The sequence below is a fragment of the Xenia sp. Carnegie-2017 genome, unplaced genomic scaffold (genome assembly GCF_021976095.1).
Source record: "Xenia sp. Carnegie-2017 unplaced genomic scaffold, XeniaSp_v1 HiC_scaffold_24, whole genome shotgun sequence".
NCBI lineage: Eukaryota > Metazoa > Cnidaria > Anthozoa > Malacalcyonacea > Xeniidae > Xenia > Xenia sp. Carnegie-2017.
Window position 1 is genome coordinate 18,173,673 of NW_025813487.1, and position 17,701 is coordinate 18,191,373.

The 17,701-nt window shown below is 35.0% G+C and overlaps 1 protein-coding gene across 6 annotated transcripts in view; it reads right to left on the bottom strand.

Moving 5' to 3' along the window:
• Window positions 1-196: 196 nt before the first annotated feature.
• Window positions 197-17,701, bottom strand: part of LOC124451692 (neural cell adhesion molecule 1-like) — a 60,979-nt gene continuing 43,474 nt past the window's right edge. For 2 of the 6 annotated variants that reach the window (XM_047002300.1, XM_047002304.1), the window contains exons 3-7: window positions 7,587-7,931; window positions 6,335-6,676; window positions 2,150-2,425; window positions 1,809-2,063; window positions 790-1,139 (exon numbers count right to left, since the gene is read on the bottom strand). In XM_047002300.1, the coding sequence (XP_046858256.1) occupies window positions 1,027-1,139; window positions 1,809-2,063; window positions 2,150-2,425; window positions 6,335-6,676; window positions 7,587-7,931 (1,331 nt within the window). In that variant the 3' untranslated portion in view covers window positions 790-1,026. Of the gene's footprint in view, window positions 1,140-1,808; window positions 2,064-2,149; window positions 2,426-6,334; window positions 6,677-7,586; window positions 7,932-12,549; window positions 12,620-12,989; window positions 13,481-17,701 lie in introns of those variants that run through there. The other 4 variants (XM_047002302.1, XM_047002305.1, XM_047002301.1 and 1 more) reach the window with 4 other exon arrangements.

Genomic DNA, 17,701 nt, shown 5'->3' on the forward strand with positions numbered 1-17,701 from the left:
CGAATATCTCTTTCTCCGTAAACTTTCAAAGTCCTTGGGAAATGGTTGCTTATTGGAACCACTAATAAAGACAAAAATCAAAAAAAGTTTCCAAATTTTATAACATTGCTAATTGTTTATTCATTTGTGAGGTGCACTTTGTAGTTGATGAGTTGCAATTAAAACATTATTTGGTGTTAAAAAGGAAAGCGGAAAATTTAACATGGAATACCAAGAACAAGAATTTGGGATGATATATTCTAGAAAGTATTGCCAAACGTACTGTTTGATAATTAATACTTAAACAGTTAAACTTAATACAACCATTACTAAAAAGATAATGTGAGATTTACCACAAACTTTATGCAGACCTAAACGTTTAAAACAATAATAGCTCGCACAGTCACCATTTCAATTAGGCTCGTGATGCACGAAGTAAAATTTATTCATTTCTTGTATCAACTGAATTTATCATTTTCTCTCAACGACTGATAACTGTCTTCGTTATTCATTTTTGATAAATTTAGTTCTTGATAAGTTTTATCAACTGTTTCATCTTTTGGCCTCAGCGATTGATAATTATCTTCTTTATTCATTTTTGATAAATCCAATTCTTGATAAGTTGAATCAACTGTGTTTACTCTACCTTTAGCATTGCTCGACAGCTGCTTTCGTTTCTTATTCACCCACCGTTGACGATATCGCAAAAAGAACAAGGATGTAATAACAATGCCGACAATAATTCCAGAAATCAAGGTTGCCAATATAATGTACCATTTCGTTTTTGTCTCTTTTATTTTCATTGTTTTACAGTTATCAATGTTTCTTGAAGTAGAAGTTAAGTTACCTAAAAGAAAAAGAAGCTTTTTAGAATGACTATAAAGCCAGTTGAGAAGGGGATGACTATGATGTAAAGAGTATAATATGTATAAACATAGCCTCAAAAGTTTAAATAGGACGAAAAATAGGGAGAATTTAAATGAGGAGGAATAAAAAGTTTAGCAATAAACTGCATGTGTCCAATCCACTATTAACTCGTGGGAGTACCTAGAAAATTATAACTTCTTTTATTAAAGATACCTTTGAGATTGTTGTTAATAGAAGTTGACGTTGAAGTAAAAATGGCCTTGATCGACTGATGGAACTGGATAACTCCAATACTACACAAAAAACACGAACCATTAGCTTGGTCTTACCTTATACTTAATTCGATTTCAGTTAAGAAATAAAAGATGTTTACTGTGTTTGCACAGGCTTATGAAAACCAAGGAGACCTTTGGGAGAACTCGAGAGCAGATCAGTGCAAGCCCGAGACCGAAGGTCGAGTCAAGTCTTCCAGAATCGTTAGAAAAATAATATTTGGAAAATATTTCATATCTCATACATGTCAGAAAACTGAAAGAGATGTTGTTAACGGTATAGTATTTATAGCAAAATAGTTTTTAGTGAAAATTATAATGAAATAACAGGTAAAATTTTTGAGAAATTTCGAAGGCTTCTCTTTCCCAGATGTGACCACAGTCACGTAATGTAAAATCTAAGCAAGGGCGTGACGTAAATCAAAAAGGGTTAGACAGTTGTTGAGTCTTTTGATCGAACATTAAGCAAAAAGCACATCTCGGACAAGCTTAGTGTAAACAATTTTATAATATTATTGAAAATGCATTCATTAAATATTTATCTACTTCATTTTATAACCATAGTAAACAGCTGGCCTACCCACATGTACGCTTTCTGTCCTATTTTTATTTCTATTTATATTTCACATTCATACATGTATAATCTTTATGTGGATAACTCTCTGCTCTTACTTTCTTAGCAAATTTTACCTTTGATGACAGTGAGATTTTGAAGATGAGATAAATCATTTCCCAGTTTATTTTTTGCTTCACAACGATATGAACCAGCGTGATTGAAGTTGATGGGATGAATGATGTATGTCTTATTATTACTGACAACAGCATCATTATGATAAATGGTGTAGGTTGGTTCAGGATAACCATCTGATACGCAGGTTATAATCACACTTTCACCAATTTTTGGATTTATTTTTGATAGGGTTATGGTCGTATTTCTTGGTTGATCTAAAATTTAAAATTCAAAATTCTACGTATTTGACAATTTGAAAACCTTATTGCAAAAGTACTAAATACATAAGTTCGCAACTTACAATTCACTTTTATTTCAATGGATTTTTCGTCAATGAAACGTGGATCATTAAAACTTTCAGCTTTACATCTGTAACTTCCACGATCATTTGGTGAGGCACCAGTGATTACTAAAGTCGCACTTTTAACTCCAAATTCAAGACCTGTTCCGTTATTTCTATCAAACCATGTAACTTTAGCAGGAGGGTTACCTCCTTCACCTCTACATACACATGACACATTATCACCTTTACTCACAACCAGAGGAGTTGAACAATTAATCACCACTGTAGGTTTTACTGTAAACAAAAGCAAAAAAATTTCACTAATTATGATAAAGATAATGGATGCTGAAACAATCTTCTCCTTAATATAATGAAAAAATAAAGTCTAAGGGATTTTTCTGAAATTGCAAGGCTTTAATAAACTTCCAACTAATAGCTGAAAATAGCAAATATTTCTGTCACAATTAATGCAACGCAATAAGAAGTCCTACGTTTTTATTGCCAATTTTGTGGTAAGAACTGCGCTGACGCATGTTATGTAAAATAAGCTTCTCTATCGAAAAACTATATCTACTTTAAAGTAGCAATCCAGAGATACAGCAAAGTTTCAAACATCTTCTGTCTTTTTAACTTGCGGTTTGAGTCAACATTAAACATGTTTTATACATGTCTGATTAAGTAATTCATGTTTTCTAAAATTAATCTCCTCTATCTCCTTTTATTTCGCGAAACACAAAAGAAGCACCCATTTCCCGTAAGCTTCACGACAAAAAATGCTCTCCAAATGGTGCGTTGCCAAAGGTCGGTAGATATGAACTTTTTGATGCTTTAACATGTAAGCAAGTAAACAATGAGAAATCAGAAGTTTGATAATATATCCGCTGTCCATACACACTTTTAGTAGGAATACATCACAACTCATTGATCGATACACATCCTGTAGAGGAAGATCTTGGTGGAGATGATAATGACATCCGCGTGGCCACAAAAGACCTGCCATTGCATTCTTGTATGTTTTTAGTCAATAGCATTTTGAAACGTCTGAAATCAAGTGGATTGAAAGAGCAAGAAATAAGAAGTCCAGCGTCTTTAATATCGAACACATTTACAAATCTTTAAGACTGGTAAGTGACCTTTACCATCTACACTATAAGAGTTGTCTCAAGATTCACAAAAACCATCACTATGCTTCTGACCGTGTACTTGGTATGGTAAATAGAAGATTGCCATTTATTGAAATCAACAAAGTTTCAGACAGTGGAAGTGTCTACAGTGATAAAATGAATGAACACTGTAAAACGACGAGCGGAGCATATATAAATAATCAGTAAAACAAAAACATTTCAACATAGGAATAGTGGAGAACTTCATGATAGCAAAAAATTGCTTTCGGTTCTCGATTGGAACCCAAAAGACAAGACACCAAAAGAAATACTGAAGACATTATTAAAGTCAGCTGATTATTGAACAACATCAAGCTCATACCAAATTGTTTCTCATAACGTGGGCTTCCTATTGGATATTGTCGACTTAGAGTCTGAAAATGACTACGCAGACCAAGACTTGGGCTCAAGAAAAAGAATGGCGTTCAACATTATTTGTGTATCTTTATGGGACACCAAGATGGTTTTGGCTGATGAGGTGGATGAAAGCTTCAAAAAATTGTACACAATAAATAGAAAATAGTACAAAAATAATTCTTCACCAGATATTATGACGATTGTTTCATACTTAAAAGGTAAAGTTCAATTGGTAACGCTTGGTAAGGCACAAGGTATTTTTAACACGTGAAAAGAAAAAGTCACGATGGGAAAAGGTTACTTTCGTTAGGTGTTTGATAAAATGCAAGCAGACATTGCCATCGGATGAGTTCAAGGAAAGTGATCATAACTTCTAGAAAAGGATATTTCTTTTGAAGAGATTTCCTAAGAAACTATTAAGAAAATTTCTTTTATCTACTAACGATGAAAAAAGAGAATGAAGCTCTTTCGTATGACGACGTCAAAGCGGCCATGTTGGTAGGCAACTTCAAAGGGCCTACGCTCAACACAACATAAAATCAATACAGATTCTTTTACTTATAGGAGATTTTCTACCAACATGGAGAGCAGTGAAAACATTCCATAACCAAGAATTTGTTTTCGCAAGCAATGTCATCTTTATAGTTTGAAGAAAACCATTCTGCCACACAATCCCAACCCCATTGAGCATTCTCTGTAGCATCATTTGCAGCTGAATCTGAATTTAGGTCTTGAGTATTATCATCATTCAAGTTGTCTAGGTGGGTGGTTCTTCCCGTGTCTTTCGTATGTATCTACGATTTCTTCTGTGTTGCGTTCCGTAGTCGCTTTTTACCATGTAGCTTCTGGGTGTTTGATGCTTTCGTATCATCGTTTCGCGAGTCCATGGTCATACCGAGTCTTGGCGAAATCTCACTCATTCACCTTCTTTCAGTTGTTGCGAAGCCTTGGCAGTGCAGTTATTGACGAACAGTGTGAAATGTAGCTTGGTAGATAGGTTTGGGATACAGCTTACATTGTAAAGTAGGAATGGTTGATCAAAGCGGCTTGCGCAGGGCTCACACTGTCAATGGGGGGTGTTACGATAGTCTAACAGCGCGAGATATTCTTGTCGGTCTTGTCCATTCGCTTTGCATTTCTTGAGAATGTTTTTGAGTGTCTGAACTGTTTATCTCACGTAATCCACCTGAGTGTGGATAACTCGGACTTATGGTGTTATGTGTGAAAAGGTAGTCTAACGCAAGCTGTTTGCATTCTTCCGATGAGTAATGAGGCTGACTATCGGATACTATCGTTTCCAGAATTCCATATCGACTAAATATGGACTTTGTCTTGTTGACAAAGTTTTTCTTTGGTGTTTCTTAATTGCCATTGGATTACAACGTCATCGTGATGATATTCAATTTCACTCAGAGGTTGGTTGCTATTCAGTTAAAAACAATGTTGGTAATTTTGTTGAATCTTAAAATTTTAGAGTTAGAGCTGGTGATCAAACTTTGGAAAATCATTTGTTCGAATGTGGCAAGCATAAAAGAATATTGCCAGGACAAGCAAAAAAATCATCAATTGTATTGATCAGGTAATTCGACGGAGATAAAAACGGATATTATTCTATCATTGCAGATGAAGCTAAGATTCGTCACAAAAAACAGTTGCCCTTTGTTCAACGATTTGTTGATTCTTTAATGAATGCAATTTATACACCCACTGTTATAGTCATCGAGTAAATTCATCTGTCTGTAACACTCTTTCTAACGTTGAAATTAATAACATGTTATCTGTTGTTTCTCAAGCTGCCAATTTTATCAACATATCACAGATACGCAACATGCCCCTTGCAGAGCACGTGAACAAGTTAGATGTTCAGACAAAGAAGGCAAAACTGGTAAGTCTTTGTAAAACCAGATGGGTTGAGCGAGTTGGCATTCTTAAAAAGTTCGAAAGTTTATGTAAGCGACGAGGTAAGGCCTTCCCTTGCTGCTGATGCTTCTTACTTACTTTCATTAGTCACTCAATTTCATTTTATTGTTGCGCTAGTTTTTACCAGAAAGATTCTGGATGCTACTCTTCCAGTACGCAATTGTTGCAGGGAAAAACTATTGATGTTATGGATGGTTTCTATTTGATAACCACTTTGAAGAATGATGTAGTCAACATGAGGAAGAGCATTGATTATTATCATTGATTTTTAACAACGGCGATTTCGCTCACTTTGTATCCCTGCAAAAATTGACAGTTAAGGTATTCCAAAATGCTTGAAATCGCATTTCTAGCACCTTATGTTTCAAAATTTCCCAAGGGAGGATTTCCGGCGTCTGCTGTTTTATGGCTGACGTTTGAAAAATTACAGAACCGCCTCTGGTAGCCAATATACACTTCAACCCATGATTTCGTAATCAACCAATAACATGAGCCATACGACGCATGCACATGGTTTGAATTTCTTAGTCCCCTAACGTTGCAATCACTGGTCTAATTATTTTCTACGTTTCTAACTAAATAGATGTATTTGATTTTTATAACTAAATAGATGTATTTGATTTTTATAACTAAATAGATGTATTTCATTATTTTTCTACGTTTCTAACTGAATACATGTATTGCTTTCATTAATTTTCAAATAAAAAATATAAATTTCTAAAACTGATAAAAATATAAAATAATAAAAAAAAGGACGACTTACTTGCAACGAAAACTCTGACTTTAGATATAAAAGATGACGCACTGCCCCTTCTTGTTAATTGAAACTCATACGTTCCATCATAACTATGAGTGATATTTCTTAATCGCACCGTTGAAGGTTTGTAGACGTCATAATTTGGAAGAATCGGATCATTAAAATTTACCAATGGCAAATCCAGAGAGACAGTGGCCAACAGTGTTGATTGTGAACCATTACTACCAGTAAAAGACCAATCTCTTCTGACCAAATCATTTAAATCGTCATCAAATCTCCAGGTTATATTGTGTGTTTCTCCAGGTAAAAATGTAAAACTTGTGCCAGGAGGAGGTGATAAAATTCTTCCTATGACAAGAAAATAAAGATAAAACTATAAAATATAATAAAACGTATTTCATTTTTTAACAATTGTTTTTCAAACGTTTACTGAAAAATCAGATAGCATTGAAAATTATACAACTGTATTAAGCCTGTGTAGTTTTGTTTTTACTCTTGTTTTCATAACATTTTGATAGGACTTAGTTGCCAACGATTTGTTCCGATTGAGATTAATTTTAAACTTATGTTTAATCTTTGAAAGCAGAAGGATCGCATATAGGATGAGATAGCAAATATTTCATATTCGATAACAGAAATGTCAAATAAAAAGACTTTAGTTATCATAAAAAGTGCCACATGATTTTGCGTATTTTAAGGCCATTACGTTTTGTGCTGAACATCAACAATTGGCCTTACTGTTTAACAAAAATAAAACCTCCATTGTTTGCTGGTGACTCCATAACTTATCTAAAGGTTGCTTTAAATTCTAATTAGAAAACCTTTAGAAAACTTGGGGTTCCACTTGATCAAAAATTGTCTAGGAAATGTAACACTGATAATATTTGCAAAAAAGTCACATAAGAGATTTCTCTCGAAGGCTTATGTTAATACACCTATATCCGTACACAGTTTTGCGTGATATCTACAATGATCGAAGCCTCGATTTGCATTTATGCCTGCCTACGATTGATAATAACAACCTCTCCCTAAGACAACCACTGGTCTAATTATTTTTCTACGTTTCTAACTAAATAGATGTATTTGATTTTTTATAACTAAATAGATGTATTTGATTTTTTATAACTAAATAGATGTATTTCATTATTTTTCTACGTTTCTAACTGAATACATGTATTGCTTTCATTAATTTTCAAATAAAAAATATAAATTTCTAAAACTGATAAAAATATAAAATAATAAAAAAAGGACGACTTACTTGCAACGAAAACTCTGACTTTAGATATAAAAGGAGATAACGCACTGCCCCTTCTTGTTAATTGAAACTCATACGTTCCATCATAACTATGAGTAATATTTCTTAATCGCAGCGTTGAAGGTTTGTAGACGTCATAATTTGGAAGAATTGGATCATTAAAATTTACCAATGGCAAATCCAGAGTGAGAGTGGCCAACAGTGTTGATTGTGAACCATTACTACCAGTAAAAGACCAATCTCTTCTGACCAAAGCATTTAAATCATCATCAAATGTCCATGTTATATTGTGTGTTTCTCCAGGTAGAAATGTAAAACTTGTGCCAGGGGGAGGTGATAGAATTACTCCTATGATAAGAAATAAAAGATGACACTATAAAATCTAATAAAACTTATATCATTTTGAGCCATTAAAGACCAATTTTTAAATAAAAACAGTACCAAATGACAGATAACAAAAACATATCAAACCTAAGTATATTTTTTATCTATCATAACAACGACTACAACTACCACATGCATAATACCCTGTGAGCTGTTCAAATGAAAATATGATGACAGAGGAACTCAGGTTTTTGAAGCTGTTCCACAAAAATTCACCACAATTATAAAGAGACCTATGTCATAAAGGATATGTACGACCTCAAGCAAAAAATCACCATAATTATAGAGAGACCTATGTCACAGAGGATATGTACGAGCTCAAGCAAAAATGCACCACAATTATAAAGAGACCTATGTCACAGAGGATATGTACGAGCTCAAGCAAAATGCACCACAATTATAGAGACCTATGTCACAGAGGATATGTACAACCTCAAGCAAAAATGCACCACAATTATAGAGAGACCTATGTCACAGAGGATATGTACGAGCTCAAGCAAAAATGCACCACAATTATAGAGAGACCTATGTCACAGAGGATATGTACAACCTCAAGCAAAAATGCACCACAATTATAGAGGAACTATGTCACAAAGGATATGTACAACCTCAAGCAAAAATGCACCACAATTATAGAGAGACCTATGTCACAGAGGATATGTACGACCTCAAGCAAAAATGGATCACAATTATAGAGAGACCTATGTCACAGAGGATATGTACAACCTCAAGAAAAAAGTACCACAATTATAGAGAGACCTATGTCACAGAGGATATGTACAACCTCAAGCAAAAAATCACCACAATTATAGAGAGACCTATGTCACAGAGGATGTGTACAACCTCAAGCAAAGAAGCACCACAATTATAGAGAGACCTATGTCACAGAGGATATGTACGACCTCAAGCAAAAATGCACAACAATTATAGAGACCTATGTCACAGAGGATATGTACAACCTCAAGCAAAAAGCACCACAATTATAGAGACCTATGTCACAGAGGATATGTACAGCCTCAAGCAAAAAAGCACCACAATTATAGAAAGACCTATGTCACAGAGGATATGTACGACCTCAAGCAAAAATTCACCACAATTATAGAGAGACCTATGTCACAGAGGATATGTAGGACCTCAAGCAAAAAGCACCACAATTATAGAGAGACCTATGTCACAGAGGATATGTATAACCTCAAGCAAAAATTCACCACAATTATAGAGAGACCTATGTCACAGAGGATATGTACGACCTCAAGCAAAAATTCAACACAATTATAGAGAGACCTATGTCACAGAGGATATGTACAACCTCAAGCAAAAATTCACCACAATTATAGAGACCTATGTCACAGAGGATATGCACGACCTCAAGCAAAAATTCACCACAATTATAGAGAGACCTATGTCACAGAGGATATGCACGACCTCAAGCAAAATTCACCACAATTATAGAGAGACCTATGTCACAGAGGATATGTACGACCTCAAGCAAAAATTCATCACAATTATAGAGAGACCTATGTCACAGAGGATATGCACGACCTCAAGCAAAAATTCACCACAATTATAGAGAGACCTATGTCACAGAGGATATGTACGACCTCAAGCAAAAATTCACCACAATTATAGAGAGACCTATGTCACAGAGGATATGCACGACCTCAAGCAAAAATTCAACACAATTATAGAGAGACCTATGTCACAGAGGATATGCACGACCTCAAGCAAAAATTCAACACAATTATAGAGACCTATGTCACAGAGGATATGTACAACCTCAAGCAAAAATTCACCACAATTATATAGAGACCTATGTCACAGAGGATATGCACGACCTCAAGCAAAAAATCACCACAATTATAGAGAGACCTATGTCACAGAGGATATGTAAGACCTCAAGCAAAAATTCATCACAATTATAGAGAGACCTATGTCACAGAGGATATGTATGACCTCAAGCAAAAATTCACCACAATTATAGAGAGACCTATGTCACAGAGGATATGTAAGACCTCAAGCAAAAATTCACCACAATTATAGAGAGACCTATGTCACAGAGGATATGTACGACCTCAAGCAAAAATTCACCACAATTATAGAGAGACCTATGTCACAGAGGATATGTACAACCTCAAGCAAAAATCACCACAATTATAGAGAGACCTATGTCACAGAGGATATGTACGACCTCAAGCAAAAATTCATCACAATTATAGAGAGACCTATGTCACAGAGGATATGTATGACCTCAAGCAAAAATTCACCACAATTATAGAGAGACCTATGTCACAGAGGATATGTAAGACCTCAAGCAAAAATTCACCACAATTATAGAGAGACCTATGTCACAGAGGATATGTACGACCTCAAGCAAAAATTCACCACAATTATAGAGAGACCTATGTCACAGAAGATATGTATGACCTCAAGCAAAAATTCACCACAATTGTAGAGACCTATGTCACAGAGGATATGTACGACCTCAAGCAAAAAAGCACCACAATTATAGAGAGACCTATGTCACAGAGGATATGTATGACCTCAAGCAAAAATTCACCACAATTATAGAGAGACCTATGTCACAGAGGATATGTAGAACCTCAAGCAAAAATTCACCACAATTATAGAGACCTATGTCACAGAGAATATGTAGAACCTCAAGCAAAAATTCACCACAATTATAGAGAGACCTATGTCACAGAGGATATGCACGACCTCAAGCAAAAATGGACCACCATAAAATTCAGATTCAAACTCGTTAACATTGTTTTGTTCCCATGCAAAACATGGTGAGCTGTTTTCCATACGGTTGCTCTAGAATAACCTTCGGCGCCGTGTGCCTAAAAGCATGCGAAGTAAGGATAGGAAAATAAGCCGCAACGCCTGTGTTGTGGAGTTCAAAGAGCTTTTCATGATATTTTTATGTTAAGACTTTCATACAATAGCTGGAAGTATTAATACATTAGGACAAAAAGGAGAAGTCAACGCGGTATCATGTAAGGCTTTACTTTGTGGAGTACAAGCAGTGCCACCTTATAAAATGACAGACAGAGACGAAAGAACAATAGCTTTGTAGACGTTGACCTTGTCAGTAAAGATATATACTCAGCTTAATAAGGAAGAATTGTCATTGCCTTGTGCAGTAAAGAAAATCTATCAACTCCCTTAGGGTCGTCATTTCAAGATCTTACACAATAAAATCCATTACTTATATTTTTCAAATGTGACATAGCTACGCCACAAATAACGTCAGCCGAGTTTAGCAATTGTCTTTTAGCATGCATACAAATATGATTGTGAATATGACATACAGACTAAACTTCAGGTAAAACATGAAATATATGATGATGTAATAGACTCTGCCCCACGCATCTCTGCAAGACCCTGTTTTTCAATAGGATATAAAGAGAATATCAAGCCAAATTAATTCTGGAAGAAGATTTAAATGAACAAGATGAATGTGACGTCTGTGTGTGACATTTGTGTACTTGTTCAATACAAAGAAAAAGTGGCATTCTGGATATTTTGCATGAAATCCGTTCATGAAAGTCAAGAATGAAAAGCATAGACCAGGAGATATCAGGGAGGTATGGTGGACATGGATAAAGACAGAGGAAAAAGGAAAGAAAGGTTTAACTGTTAAGCTCAACACTGAGGAGTCAGTAGCATAGGATGCTGTAACAAGTACCTCTACATGCATCAGTAAGAACCTTGTTGATAAAAACTTATAAAAGATGAACATTACTTTAACCAGATATCAAAAGGCAGTAATCAGTTTCAGCTATAATGATGTACTTGAGAAAAATTATGAAAACCCTGCAGTCCCAGGATTCACAAAAAAAACTTGTGAAACTGATAAACAGGTTTTTTAAATTGACAAACAAGTTTTTTTTCCTTTTAAAATTGAACTGAATGATTGCAAAATAGTTTTAGTACATCAAGGTCAGATGTGATCTTTCTAAGCAAAAAAAGCAATACTACAGAAGATACTAAAATTACTAGAAGTGATAAACTTTGAAAACTTAATGGAAAAATGATGTTAAACTAAATGATTGAGGTTGATTTCTAATTAACAGAAGATTTAGTGCATTGGTGTATGAATAAAGTCATGGGCATTTAAACATTCTTCACACATTGGTATGAACATCAATTCATAAATAATAATAGCTGGCATATAAATATTTAATAGTTTATAATTTAGATTCATAATTGCACTACAGCCCCATAGAGCAACATATTTTATAATGGCGAAACACATTTGGTATTGTTGTACAAGCATAAGTGCTATCATTATTTACTGCAAAAAATGTCAATTACCTTATTGTAAATGAGATATTCTTACTTCTTTGCTAAATAGCCATTATGTGCATGTATTTAAAAGATGAAAATACTGCAAGGTATTGCTTTTGGATTATTTTTAAATGCAGAACTGGCTACGATGAGTGTTATTGTGTACACATGAGGACTTAAAACCAGCAAGTATTTTAGTCAATTTAGCTTAAATTTCTAAGCAAATTCCACAGTTTTATTTGACAAAAATAAACATTTACTTCCTTAATGATCTAATAAAAATAATAACTACCTTGACATGTTGAAATCCACCAGAACAAAACAAATGAAAGGAAGCCAAACTTTGCCATCTTGTATTCTGTCTATAAAGGTTACGGTGAAGATGCAACTTAAGTAAAATCACAAAACTACTACAGAAATATATGATGTATTCCTTCAGATTTTATGAATATTTTTAATTTCCCATAACCATTAATATCGAAGGAAACATTAGAGCATAAACTTCTAAAACTTTCATTGGAAAGCATTGATTATGTTTTCAGTGTAAAATCATGGCCAATATAGTAAAACAAGATTTTTTCGTTTTGTACTTTGCGGAAGTACTAACGTACTTTCCACTATGATACAAAACGGGCAACTCTTAATGCACAGGAAATTCCGTGAAATGTCAATAAAATTATTTACAAATGGACTGAGTCAATTTTTGATAACATATTAAATGATTCAATTTACCTTACTGAACGGTGTGAGACTTAACACATTTCTTGAATAAGCCAGCTAATTTTACTCTTTTAAAATTATTTCCGGGTACATGGTGTGCAAATATTTATTTCTTTGTTCATCGTCAGAATTATATAAAATCCAGTTAGGCCAATGAAGATCATTTTCGTATTCTTACTATTTTGTGTAACATTTCATAATACATGTTATCTTTAGGATTAAAACCATAGATATATATAATAAATTATAAAACATAATGACCGAAGAAGGTCGTATAACCAGACCACTGAACCAGACCCGATTGCAAAGGATGCGGTGCTAATTCTTGGTGTGCAAGTACAACCGCCATGTTGCATGATTTTTACAAAGGATTTTCCTTATTTACAATGCATAATTTATCCAACATGGCGAGCATTTCATTTTTCTCTTACTCTCAGGGAACTGTTGCACACCCACTTTATAGTAAAAAAATATTTACAGCTGTTTCTTGGGTTGGGGATGCCCAGAAACCCATCTAGCTAAGACAAGACGGGCGAAACTAGACTAGAACAATAATTGTGAGGGAATATTCATGTACTAAGCTCTTCCCTGCTACTTTCTCTTGTTGGCGATTTTAATTTCAAAAGATATCATGGGCCTGTTGCACGAAGCCTGGATAGCAATTTTTTCATACTTTTATAAAACCTTTTAAAAAGCAAAAAAGATAAAATTCGAACTGAGCAATCACTGAAAAGTCTGAAATAAAATATTATTTCGAAGATTATGAAGTTTCTTTGTCGTAAGTAAAATATAAACACCTTTTTTACAAATTTGAAAATTTTTGCTATCCAATGGGTAGCGCTATCAAGGCTTTGTGTAACCGGCCCCAGCAGGGCAGTGCTGAATATATGAATATCTCCCCCACCTTCATTTTATAAAAGAAAAATGACAAATGGAATGTCTGCCTTTAGCCGATACTCAGTGGCGTAGCTAGGAAAAATAGTCACTCCCGCCAATCCATCTCGCGCCGGAGGCGCGACCCCACTAGGGGGGTCCGGGGGCATGCTCCCCGGAAAATTTTGAAATCCAGAGCCTTGGAAACAGCATTTCCTGCGATTTCGAGGGCGAATTATTTGTTGTACAATAATTTATAAAACCCATTTTGTTAGCTGCATTCTTAATGTGGCAATCGTTGAAACTGCAACTAGTTAAAAGGTACTAAAGGTGGCTCAGAGAAACGTTACGCAGGAGACAATTGTCCCCTAAAACATAATTTACTCATCACTGCCCTGCATAAACAGAAGAAATTTGTATTAGCACAAAAATAATATAGTATACGACACTTCTAAAGTGCATAGAGAGATTTTTCTTAGCATTCTACTTGTTAGTTTAAACTTGTTTAGATTGGGGCAAGTAGACAGGGATGGCTTTATTCTTTAAAGTTATGCTTAATTTTCTCAATGAAGTACCATGTATTATACGAACAAATATCAAAACATACTATACTCATCATTTATAAAGAAAGGCCAGCCTCCTGGGTTTTCTACAAATTTTCAACCACCTCGTTATGCAACACCTCTGATTCCTCTTTCTTTTCAATGATATCTTTGTGAATAGATATTCTACACAAAGAGCTAAGCCGACCTTGACCCATTCTATTTCTTAAATAGCTTTTACCCTTTTAAGCAAGAAAACGACCTCTCTACTGAAGCACTTGCCACTGCCAACACACCATTCAATTTTAACAAATTTACCACTTGACCTAAACTCGACTGGAGATTAAATTTGAAGATGTATTTAAGAACCTCATTACTGCACTCTTTGTGAAAGTCCTTGTCGTTGTAAATGAAGGAAAGTTGACTCTCCAAAGTTTGGATGTCAAAAGAGGACTATACTTATCTTTGAGAAGATTGATCTTCTCCTGTGGAACTATGCCCTTCCATGTAGTAAATAGTTTAGGATTTACAAGGTCTAAAACTCGAACTGATTAATATCTTGAAATCGTTCACTTAACATGCCTTTAATGGAATCAATAATCTCAAAATAAAGCTGTTTGTAATTGTATCTACTATCTGCTCTGGTTGCTGGTGGGCCTACTTTTTCTAGTGCAGTTTGGTAAAACTCGGTGAAAGCTTGATCTGTGCGAAGTGACACAATAAACTGCTTGAAATTGTCAATCTTGCTTATGCCATAGTTAAAATGGGTTTCCCTATTTTGAAGAATGGAATACAAAATTGTGGACTGTTCTAAAATCCTGTAAAAAACACACACTAGAAAACAAAAGAGAAAGCTATCAAGATAATGCAGTAAGCCACTTATTTTACTTAATGACTCATCATCCCACCCAGCTGGTTGTTCAAGTACCCCCTCAAAAATATCTAAAAGTTTTCATAGTTTTGTGCAATACATTGATTAATCTAGAGCGATAATACCATCTTGTTTCACCAGGGGCAGGAAACTCAAGGTTGTTAGATGTGAGAAAAGCTTTTCTTTTTGGGGCATTGCTTGTAAATGTGCTGAATGTAGCTATATTAATAAAAAAGATTTTAACAGGAGAAATTGATGAGGCTGACTGGCATAGGACCAGGTTCAATCTATGAGCTGCACAATGAACAAAATGAGCAAAAGGATACTCTTGTCGACCAATGCTTGAACACCATTGATATGGCCAGACATGACAGAAGCACCATCATATGTTTGTAAAACCAGTTTTCTTTTATATTAGAATACTCACCAAGTTTATCTTTGACAACTTGTGATATTGCTGTGGCATTTCTGTTCATACTTACATCCACAAATCCTAATTGCCTCTCCATAATTTCACTTGCTTTGTCAAACCGAGCAATAACACTTAGCTGCTCTTTGGTGGAGACATCAGATGCTTCATCAACCTGAATACTCATAAATGTGCAATCATTTATTTCCTTTCTGATTTCATCTTCAATAATTGAATCAAGACAGCTGATAAGACCATTTTGAATTTCTGGGGAGACTCCAGTAAATCTTCTGTCACCAACTATATCAGATTCTGCTAGTCTACTGTGCAGTCGACGCTCAAATACAGAATCAAACTTAGCAAAACATTCGAGCAACTCTCTATAATTACCTTTGTTCAAGCTACCTTCGGACTCATTGTGACCTCTAAATGGCAACTCTTGCTTTGACAAATACAGCACGGCCTCAGTAACAGTTTTAAAATTTCTCGATTTTGTCTTACCTCCTCATTGTGACGCTGAATCTCATTTCTTCTAGCGAGGGACATAAGACAATCAATTCGTTCACTAGCTCCATACGTTTTCCATGTCTTAAATGCAGTCAAATGCGATTTAGATTTTCATGCTTCTTAGCATCAGACATAATACTCCGCATATCGTTGTAGCCATTCTTAGTCCACGATGGCGATGTTTTGGGAAAACATTAGACATGGCCAACAAAACACTTTCTGCAAGGTTGTACTGCCACACAGCCAGTCCTTCGCCTCATACCAATCTCTCTGAAATGCTCTTCCCTTATTTTGGATAGTTAAATCAGGAGTAGGCCGTTCATGAACGATAACATTCTGTTCGACCGACGATCGAGCAGAGAACGGTTTAGCTAATAAGCTATTTACTAAATCAACATCAGTTGAGCAAATCGCAGTCGCACTTGAAGCCATTGTGTCATACACAAATACAAAATAGCAATTTGAGAGTAAACACAATGGAAAATTAATACCGACAATGACACGTAATTTGATAATCACTAATCGCTGTACTCGTATTAAAAGGTCGAATAATTACAACCTCCGCCAATTTAAAATAGCGGAGTTCGACTATAAAACAGCAGATTTGAGCATGCGTCAAGTCCCTTAGCCAACCAGAATTCAAAACTTCTTATATAGAATTATATTGTATGTTCCGCCCTCTGAAGATGGGCGGAATACGTGGAGAATCGCGCGAGTATGCAATGTGCGAAAAGGCGGTTGCTAGGTTACATAACAAATCTTGAGATTTTGCTGTATTACGATTACGAACCACCTAATAAAAGCGTAAATATGAACGAATAAAACATAATATTACAAATTGTTCGTGAAATAATGTATATCTTATGTCCAAATAGAATATTTATTATTTTTGGGAAATTTCTACTTGGGAGGGGGCGCCGCGACAAACTAGGACACTAGGAATGGCACTGAAAGGCAAAGATCGTTTTTGTCATTCTTTGCGAATGCTCTATAATAACTGCTGACTAAAATATCAAGAAAAACATCTTTAGGCCTTTGAATGTAAATGTATTATAAAGTTAAAGTTATTGCTCTTGTTGTTTTAGCATTCAAATCGAGAATGAAATATCGTTAACGTTAACTCCATGCTTTGAGGCTGAGCATTGCGATTGCGTTGGGATTCTCCAGTACATTTGTTTATATTTCAAGTATTAAGACGGTAAATTTTCTAAAGGTCCCCGCATTTTTGAGGCTCTCTTTGTGTTGTCGAACAACCCACTAGCCCTGTATTAACAATGAGACCATATAAACTGTAAACAATTTTGTTACGATTGGCGCTCCATAGTAGATCACTAAAGGTGTTCTTAACTATCCAACTATGGTCTTCTCTGAGGTCTCAAGGCATTCCCTAATCAAAGACAAATTTTGAAATTTACGATTTAGGTTCATCGAAAATAAGATTTCGTGCTTTTTCAGGGCCTTTTCGTGATCCTGTTCTAAACAATTTGGTATAAACAGGAAACAAGTCAGGAAGGCAGGTGTA